Genomic DNA, 10,416 nt, shown 5'->3' on the forward strand with positions numbered 1-10,416 from the left:
AGTATAATCAACTTTGCACTGTATTTATAGGAGACTTTTTTTTTTTTTTTAAGGAAAGAAATGTGCTGAAGTTGTATGTCTCCAAAAGTGGCAACAGATCTTGCTGGTCTAGGAATACTAATACATCAGAATCTCATCATAAAATTCTTATTCCCTATAGCATTTCTCAGTTGTGCTGGGATATATGAACTAGTCTTTTCCCCTTTTGGGTTTAGTTTCAATGAGATTCTATGGGGATACTCAGATGTTGTCAGGAGTATATCCCTACCTAAAGCTTGGTGATAACGGGAAATGAGAGAGTACTCATAATGAGCAGACTGCGGAGGGAATAGGAGTACTTGTAAATGTGGGCAGGGCCAATGAAAATTTTGTAATCCCAGTTAGAATTTTTGCAGCCTAATGACTTTAAATGCCATTAGGTTTCACTATCTATGGAGTAGATGCAGCAACTTTGTTTCTGTTTGTCCCCAAGGCCTAGTTCCATCTAGATGTAGTGCAGGCTGAACTGGTACTTTTTGTCTCCCTTTACACAGGAAAATGATGGACTCTGGACAGATTGATTTTTACCAACATGACAAGGTTTGCTCCAATACCTGCAGAAGCACCAAATTTGATCTTCTGATCAGCAGTGCAAGAGCTCCAGTGCCAGGACAGCAGACAAGTGTGGTGCAGACACCCACTTCGGCCGATGGTAGGGGGTAGGAAACCACCTGAAAACCCAGTGTTTTTTAGTAACACTTTTCCCCTTACTTCTCTTTTGTGTTTCTTAATTTTAATTCTCATGAGCATTGAAGTCCCTGTAAGGTATGCTAACCTTGGGTGTGATTCCGTACTTTAGAAACAGATCTCTTTTGTTTTCTCCCAGATGATTCCTATTGGCCATACCTCCTTCCTTGTTTCTTTCTAAGTATGCATAAGAAACATTAGAAAGATGGTTCAGGGGCGCCTGGGTGGCTCGCTCAGTTAAGCGTCCCACTCTTGATTTCGACTCAGGTCACCCTCTCAGGGTCGTGAGATCGAGCCCCACGTCAGGCCCCGTGCTGGGTGTGGAGTCTACTTAAGATTCTCTCTCCTCCTTTCCCTCTGCCCCTCCCCCCATGCACACTCTCTCTCTCTCTCTCAAGAAAGGAAAGAAAAGAAAAAGAAAGATGATTCAGTGGTTATTATGTTTATTCAATGGTCTCACTTTGGTGCCACTTGGCATATCTTTGAAATTAGATTGTTTTGAAAAATCCTTTGCCCTACGGGTGGTCAGGCAGGAAGTAGAATGGTGAATGGTTTTCAACTGTTGAGCTGAGATGTACCAAAGATAATGTATGGTTGGCTGGACTGTGCTCTGGAGACTCTGCTGCTGTAAGGATCAAAGAGCCCTGCCTGGAAGGGATCCACATAACCAAGTTGAGGTTTGGGATGGGCATATGCTTAACTTGTATCGTTGACCTCAGGACTAGAGCTCTTTGCTCTTTTCTAGGAAAGATGGAGCCAGGTGAGATGATTATTAAGGATTCAGTTAGTCCAGGGGAACCTGGCTGGCTCAGTCGGAAGAGCATGTGACTCTTGTTCTTGAAGTCATGAGTTCAAGCCCCACACTGGGTGTAGAGATTACTTAAACAAGCAAACAAACAAACAAAATTAAAAAAAAAAAGATTCAGTTAGTCCAGTTAAGATTCTTGTCTCAACTACTTCCAGAAGACTTAAAAATATGCCTGACAGAATTAGAAAGATACTAACGGATGTAAGGGAAGTACCTATTTTAAAACTGACCTCTCAAGGTTTCTTTTGGTCAGCCCTAATATTCCGTGAGTAACCACTGGGTAAGTAGAAGTCAGATCTCTTATTTTTATTTTATTTTATTTTTTTAAAGATTTTATTTATTAGAGAGAGAATGAGAGATAGCACGAGAGGGAAGAGGGTCAGAGGGAGAAGCAGACCCCCCCGCCGAGCAGGGAGCCCGATGTGGGACTCGATCCCGGGACTCCAGGATCATGACCTGAGCCGAAGGCAGTCGCTTAACCAACTGAGCCACCCAGGCGCCCCAAGAAGTCAGATCTCTTAGAACCTAAGTTCCCTACAGGAAAGTATAAAATATCTAGCAGTTTGAATTTTTGGTTTTTGGTCATGTGAGTCTTTCACTTGAAAAGTAAAAAATGCTATAAAATTATTTACTTTTTATTTGGCCAAAACTCCTTTAGTTGACTATCCATATCAATATTACTTTTTTGATTGATTATTAATATTCTCCAGCATGTGGAGTCCATACTTGTCTATATATCTGTCTGGATCAGTTTGATTTTTCTCCATTTTCTTTGTTTAGGATCTAACCCCCCCCCCCCAAAGATTTTGTTTATTTGACACAGAGAGATAGAGCACAGGAGGGGGAGTGGCAGGCAGAGGCAAAGGGAGAAGCAGGCTTTCTGCTGAGCAGGGAGCCCAATGTGGGACTCAATCCCAGGACCCTAGGATCATGACCTGAGCCAAAGGAAGACACTTAACCGACTGAGCCACCCAGGCGCCCCTGTTTAAAATCTTAATATACGAGGGGTTTCTGGCTGGTTCAGACAGAAGAGCATGTGACTCGGGGTCATGAGTTTGAGCCCCATGTTGGGTGGAGAGATTACTTAAAAAAAATCAAATCAAATCAAATCTTAATATACAATGTTAATAGCAAATGTTCTTTTCCTCTGTGAATCTGCTATTCATGGATCTCTTCTTATCTGATTTTTTGGTCTCATTTCTCTTGCTTTCTCTTACATAGCCTGATAAATAAGCTATAGCAACTTCTGATATTCTAGATGGTTAGTATCAAATATGCTTGTAGTAGGGCTCTTGGCTAAGCACCATACTTTTCTCTTAAATTTTTCAGGTCCTCCTCATCCTCACCAAGTCTGGGGCAGATAGCCCGGCAATCATGCTCACCTTCAGTCTTTTTAAAAAACATACCTGCTTAGGAAGCAGATTGTTCTTTTGTGATTTTATAAGTTATCTTTCCCTTTCTATTCAGAGTAAGAAGAAAGCATTTTCTTTTGAAAGGCAGGTTTTCTTTACAAAATCCAGTATTCATCCTGGCTTACCAAGGATTCTAGTTTTTACTATATGGACCTTAAAATAACAGGGTCTCTTTGGCTGTATGAGATAAAGGATAGCTATGACTTTTTCATGGAATTCACCAGCTTTACCTCTAATGAACCGCTTTTAGGTAGCATCACACAGATTGCCATCTCAGAAGAGAGCATGGAAGAGGCAGGGTTGGAATGGAACTCCGCTCTCACTGCTGCTGTCACCATGGCTACAGAGGAGGGTGTGAAGAAAGACTCAGAGGAAATTTCAGGTACTTTTCTATGAGGCTCAGATATCTTGCAGGGTCTTGTGACCCTTCTCACTGTTATGATTATGGACACAGAAGGTCTCTTAATTACTTTTGCTGGTTTTTCTCATGCATGTTAATGATAATTGTAGCTGCAAACATTTTATTTTCATCCATGCAACAACAGCCATGCACAGTCACATTTTGCACAGGAAGAAATTGAGATTCAAAAAGATTCAGCAGCTTGCCTCAGACCAGCCACACAGCCAATAATGTCAGAGCCGAATTCAGCCGTTTGACTCTGTAGTCAGTGCTTTTCATTCTGTCAAACTGTCCCCAACTTTGGAACGTTTCTTAGATAAACCAGGCTGCAAGATGTTAAAAGGAAAAATTAGGCAGCAGGTGGTATAGAGGATGGTGACTAATGATGATTCACTTAGAGGGGACCGGGGGGGTTTCACGTCATCCTCCATTCATTAATTCACTTGAAAAATATTTATTGCTGCCTATTTTTAGTTGGCACTGTTGCCAACACAGATGAAAAGACAAAGCCTCTGGCCTCAGAGAGCTTATCATCCCACCTATTCAGCTGTTTTATTTTATTTTGTAAGTATAGGACTAGAGGGAGTATAGTTGACCCTTGAACAACGTGGTGGTTTGGGGCACCAACCTCCTGTGCAGGGGAAAACCCCTGTGTAACTTGACTCCCCTGCCCCCCCCCCCCCACTTAACTATAAGCCTTACCAATAACATAGTTGATTAACATATTTTATATATTATATGTATTATATACTGTATTCTTACAATAAAGTAAACTAGAGAAAAGAAAATGTTATTAAGAAAATCATAAAAATTTTTTTAATTTAAAAAATACAGTACATCGCTGTACTGTATTTATTGAAAAAAATCTGTATATAAGTGGACCCTCAGAGTTCACACCACGTTGTACAAGGCTCGCCTATATATCTTTAATATCTTTAACTTTTAAGATATTAAATACTATTTAATTTTAAATTTTTAAAATAAATAATATTTAATATTTATTTAATATCTTTATTAGAGGAAGATAACCTGCTCCCTATAGCCAGAGCCATGACAAATTGAGGCAATTATCTCAAGTCCCTATGTTGCTGAAGAGGGCAAATAATTGGGTACCAACTCAGGGGGGTAGCTAATATTCCAAAAACTTCTTCCTTTTTCCCAGAAATGGCCCAACAAGAAATCATTTCAAATTGAAATAATTTTGATTTTAGCTTGTAGAGATTTGCCTAAGTATGTGTAGCATCCCTTGTTTATCTTCTGTCTTATCCCTCTTGTGTCAGAGGACACTTTGATGTTCTGGAAAGGAATAGCTGATGTAGGGCTGATGGAAGAGGTTGTCTGCAATATCCAGAAGGAAATAGAGGAGCTACTCAGGGGAGTTCAGCAGCGGCTCATTCAGGCTCCCTTCCAGGTCACAGGTAAGTGCACTAATTTTAACAACAGTAGTCATTTTACTGAACACTAACAACTGTAGGCAGATCCTGTTAGTGTCATGAAAACACTGGGGTATAAGTATTATTATCCCCATTTTACAGATTAGGAAACTAAGGCTTATAAAAGTTAAGTTATGTGTCCATAGTTCATAATAAGGTTTTGAATCAGGTCTGGTCATGCTTTTCCACAGGTAATTTTTGCCTTTATAAATGGTGCCAGAAAGCAGGCTGTCTCTTACGTATAGATAAATAGAGTCTGAAAATTGGAGAAAGTTACCTGGTTTTAGACAAGTCTCATATTCTATCAGTTTAAGGTTTCCAGAACTATTGTGTGCACTTACAGGTGTTTCTCAATACCCATAGGGTACTTGCTGCTGTGCATAATGTAAAAGGATGTTCTAATCATCTGATACAAAAGGGTTGTGATGATGGGTTTCTGGCTAGCTCAGTTGGTGGAGCATGTGACTCTTAATCTTGGGGTCAGAGTTTGAGCTCCACGTTGGGGGTAGAGTTTACTTAAAAAAATCATAATAAGCATCTGCCTTCAGCTCAGGTCATGATGTCAGTGTCCTGGGATCGAGCCCCACATCAGGCTCCCTGCTTTGCAGAAGGCTGCTTCTCCCTCTGCGGCCCCCACCGTTTGTATTCCCTCTATCGCTGTGTCTCTCTGTGTCAAATAAATAAATAAAATCTTTAAAAAAAAGTCATAATAATATCTCATAAGCTTGTGTGTGAGTTCCTAGATTTGTTACTTGTGTCTTATTACCTCTTTATAATTCATACATTATATAAATACACTTAAACTTTATAGTAGAATCTTTTTTTATATATTCTTGGGGGAAAAATAGGCAAATAATATAGAAAGCAGGGATGACTTTTATTTTTTTTAATTTTTAAAAAGATTTTATTTGAAAGAGAGAGAATGAGAGAGAGAGAGCACGAGAGGGAAGAGGGTCAGAGGGAGAAGCAGACTCCCTGCTGAGCAGGGATCCCTATGTGGGACTCCATCCCGGGACTCCAGGATCATGACCTGAGGCGAAGGCAGTCGCTTAACCAACTGAGCCACCCAGGCGCCCAGGGATGACTCTTTTAGATAGGATGGTCAAGGAAGGCCTCCCTAAGGAGGTGGCATTTAAGCAGAGACCTGAATTGAAGAAGCTAGCCATGTGATGAGCTGGGAGAAGGAACATTTCAGGCGGAAGGAACAAAAACCTTGAAGTTGCAATGGGCCTCATAGGTTCAAAGAATTATAGAAGCTCTGAGGCAGCCACAGTGTATTAGGGTATAGGAGAGTGATAGGTGATATAAGGTTGGAGAGGAATAGAGAGGACAGTTTATTTAGTTATTTTTTTAAAAGATTTTATTTATTTATCTGAGAGAGAAAGAAAGCAGGAGCAGGGGGGAGAGGGAGAAGCAGGCTCCCTGCTGAACTGGGAGCCTGACGTGGGGCTCGATTCCAGGACCCTGGGATCATGACCTGAGCCAAAGGCAGGCGCTTAACCGACTGAACCACCCAGGCGCCCTGGAGTCACATACTCTTGTGACTGAGCCAGCCAGGCACCCCTCAAAGTTAGTTTTGACTTGGGGCACCCAGCTGGCTCAGTGGATGGAGCATGTGACTCGTGATTTCAGGGTCATGAGTTCAAGCTCCATGTTAGGCGTAGAGCTTACTTAAAATAAAAAAGAAAGAAAGAAAAAATTAGTTTTGACTTGCTAAATGATTATGAGGCCTTCAAATGGAGATGTCACTCAGCTAAGGTGGAGGTACGAATCTGGCACGCAGAGAAGAGGTTAGGGCTGGAGATCTGCATCTGGGAGTTCTCAGCATGTACATGTTATTTAAAAGCATGGAACTGGATGAGATGACTGTGGAAGAAAATTGTAGGTAGAGAAGTTGTCTGAGTTAAGGAAGTAATGACCACAACTACTGACAATGCTTGCAAGAAGTTTTGTATAAAGAGGAACAGAGATAACACTATGAATAACATTGCATGCCAGTTCCCATGTTTGACACTTAAAATATGCTATTTTTTAAAAATATTTTATTTATTTATTTGAGAGAGAGAGAGCACATGGTGGGGGGAGGGTCAGAGGGAGAAGCAGACTCCCTGCCGAGCAGGGAGCCCGTTGCAGGACTCGATCCCAGGACTCCAGGATCATGAGCTGAGCCGAAGGCAGTCACTTAACCGACTGAGCCACCCAGGCGCCCCTAAAATATGCTATTTCTTTTTAATATTTTATTTATTTATTAGAGAGAGAGCAAGCACGGGGAGGAGTAGAGGGAGAGGGACAAGCAGACTTCACGCCGAGGGCAGAGCCCGATGTGGGGCTCGATCTCACAACCCTGAGATCATGACCCGAGCCAAAATCAAGAGTCAGACACTTAACCAACTGAGCCACTCAGGTGCCCCTAAAATATGATATTTCTAATCTTTATGTCTGTCTTGCCGGATAAGTATCATTAGGCCCTTTTGTTTCAGATGAGAAAACTGGGGAATGAAATGACTTATCCAGATTCACACAGATAGGAGGAAACCATAAAACTGAGATTCAAACTTAGCTCTGTCTAACACAGTGACCATGTTTTCTAAACCAGAAGTCAGAACTTATAACCAGATGCAAGATTTTTTAAATTTTTATATTTATTTATATGGAAAGATGTATAACGTTATAACAATTAAAGTTGACTTATGCATGTGATAAATCTTTGCCAAAAAAAATTTTTTTTTTTATCTTTGCCAAAATTTTTAAAAATGCAATTAAAATAGTTCCGTCATTTCTGGGTTGTTTCATAATTATACGCAGTACAACAGAAGCTAGGGAAACACTTCTGTTTTAACTTGACGGGCATGTCTTTGTTTTAAATAGATGCTGCTGTTCTCAACAATGTAGCACATACATTTGGCCTAATGGACACAGTGAAGAAGGTTTTGGACAACAGAAGGAACCAAGTAGAGCAGGGAGAAGAGCAGTTTCTCTATACTCTGACAGGTGTGTATAACTTGTTTCTTCTTAGGTGATATTATACTAATATCCTTGAGTCTTGCCATTTCTTTGTGGACTTCTGTTGGGACTGGCTTCCTTCCTTCCTTTCCTCCCTCCCTCCCTCCCTCCCTCCCTCCCTCCCTCCTTCCCTCCTTCCCTCCTTCTTTCCTTCCTTCCCTCCTCATCATGGTCCTCCTTCTGTATCTTTTGGAGGATTAAGATGTCTGCTCAATTTCTCCATTAATCCAGTAATATTAGTGGCAGAAGAAACAAATTGGCCTTTGTTTTTGTTACATTATCGATATTGCATCTTTTTTTTTTAAGATTTTATTTATTTATTTGACAGAGAGAGAGACAGTGAGAGAGGGAACACAAGCAGAGGGAGTGTGAGAGGGAGAAGCCGCTTCCCGTTGAGCAGGGAGCCCGACGCGGGGCTCGATCCCAAGACCCTGGGATCATGACCTGAGCTGAAGGCAGACGCTTAACGACTGAGCCACTCAGGCGCCCCTGGATCTTTTGATAACTATTAACTTATCACCTTCTCCATTATTTGTGGTAATAAGGAATTATGAGCACATGAATAATTTAACTCTTTTTATCAAGTACTTAATTTGCATTGTCTCCGGGATGCCTGGGTGGCTCAGTTGGTTGGGCGTCTGCCTTCGGCTCAGGTCATGATCCCAGGGTCCTGGGATCAAGTCCCGCATCAGGCTCCTTGCTCAGCAGGGAGCCTGCTTCTCCCTCTCCCTCTGCTGCTCCCCCTGCTTGTGCTCTCTCTCTCTGACAAATAAAATCTTAAAAAATTTTTTTTCACTGTTTCCAAACTAGGTTGTAAAAATATAATGTTGACTAAGACAGCCTCACTCTCTACATGGTCTTTAAGGAACTCAAGGGAAAGCAGACATAGAAATAAGTGCAAAAAAGGGTGCCTGCGTGGCTCAGTTGGTTAAGCGACTGCCTTCGGCTCAGGTCATGATCCTGGAGTCCCGGGATCGAGTCCCATATCGGGCTCCCTGCTCAGGGGGGGAGTCTGCTTCTCTCTCTGACCCTCTTCCCTCTTGTGCTCTCTGTCTCTCATTCTCTCTCTCTCAAATAAATAAATAAAATCTTTAGGGGCACCTGGGTGGCTCAGTCATTAAGCGTCTGCCTTCGGCTCAGGTCATGATCCCAGGGTCCTGGGATTGAGCCCCGCATCGGGCTCCCTGCTCGGCAGGAGGCCTGCTTCTTCCCCTCCCCCTCCCACTCCCCCTGCTTGTGTTCCTGCTCTCACTATCTCTCTGTCAAATAAATAAATAAAATCTTTAAAAAAAAAACTTCAAAAAAAAAAAAAAAAGTACAAAAAGTAGTCAGCTTTGTAACTGAGGCATATATAGTGGGTATGGTGGAAGAACAAAGGGAGTTGTCACTTATACCCAGAGAGAATCAAGAAAAGGCTTTGGGTAAAGCAGGTGAAAAATATAAAATAAGTCAGATTATCAGCTTTGAATGATGTAGAATATATCATAGTTAGTCATGAAGCCAAAAGGCAAGATTATTTGGTAAGAGAAGAACAATTTATGTTGTCTTCAACTTACTTTTATACCCAGTATATATTTTAAACTCATTTACTGAGTACTCTGAGACCCTTTTCATTTGATCCTCCTAAGAATGGTAGAGGCTGGAGTGCCTGGGTGGCTCAGTCGGTTAAGCCTCTGCCTTTGGCTCGGGTCGTGGTCCCGGGGTCCTGGGATTGAGCCCTGCATCGGGCTCCCTGCTCGGCAGGAGGCCTGCTTCTCTCTCTCCCTCTGCCTGCCAGTCTGCCTACCTGTACTCTCTCTCTCTGTGTCAAGTAAATGAGTTAAAAAAAAAAAAAAAGAATGTTAAAGGCTATTATCCCTACTTTATAGATGAACCAGAGTCATAAAGAGTATAAATGATTTGCCTTGGGGCCACATCAGTACTTGGCAATGAAGCCTGGAATAGAACTTGGCTTTCTTACTCCTAATCCAGTGCTTTCACCTTGAAACTTCACACCATCCAAAAAATGGTTTTTGTTAAGAATGTGGGCTTCTGGTTCTTTGTTCATATTATTTTTTTTAGATAGGTTCAATCATAGTATACATAAAGTTTTGTTTTCTGCTTTTTTTATTGTGACATATTATTATTTTCCCAAGTTGCTACACAGTGCTTTAGCTAGACATTCTTTTAGGGATGACATTTAAATTTTCAAACTTTTCTTTGGTAGCTTATTTTGTTGCAGTGAACTTGTATGAATATAACTTTCTCTTTTTATGTCCTTTTAAACTACTTCCCAGAACTAAACTTCAAGTTAAATGGTATTGAAAATTGTTTTATGGATTTTTATGACTTGTTGCCAAATTTCCAAGAAGATTCTGTCACCATTTTGAACACACCAACATTGGATGTTATTATTTATAATATTCTCTGATTTAACTTTTTTTTTTAAGATTTTATTTATTTATTTGACAGAGAGAGACACAGCGAGAGAGGGAACACAAGCAGGAGGAGTGGGAGAGGGAGAAGCAGGCTTCCCACTGAGCAGGGAGCCCGACGCGGGGCTCGATCCCAGGACCCTGGGATCATGACCTGAGCCAAAGGCAGATGCTCAACGACTGAGCCACCCAGGCGCCCCTCTGACTTAACTTTTTAAAA

General features: G+C 41.4%; 1 protein-coding gene across 9 annotated transcripts in view; it reads left to right on the forward strand.

The window, feature by feature from the left end:
- GMEB1 (glucocorticoid modulatory element binding protein 1) overlaps positions 1 to 10,416 on the forward strand; it is a 34,910-nt gene that overhangs the window by 19,406 nt on the left and 5,088 nt on the right. For all 9 annotated transcript variants that reach the window (XM_027624422.2, XM_027624448.2, XM_027624413.2 and 6 more), the window contains 4 exons: positions 534 to 691; positions 3,197 to 3,328; positions 4,627 to 4,764; positions 7,648 to 7,770. In XM_027624422.2, coding sequence (XP_027480223.1) covers positions 534 to 691; positions 3,197 to 3,328; positions 4,627 to 4,764; positions 7,648 to 7,770 — 551 coding nt within the window. The remainder of the gene's footprint in view (positions 1 to 533; positions 692 to 3,196; positions 3,329 to 4,626; positions 4,765 to 7,647; positions 7,771 to 10,416) is intronic.

Source organism: Zalophus californianus, chromosome 4 (genome assembly GCF_009762305.2).
Source record: "Zalophus californianus isolate mZalCal1 chromosome 4, mZalCal1.pri.v2, whole genome shotgun sequence".
NCBI classification, from domain to species: domain Eukaryota; kingdom Metazoa; phylum Chordata; class Mammalia; order Carnivora; family Otariidae; genus Zalophus; species Zalophus californianus.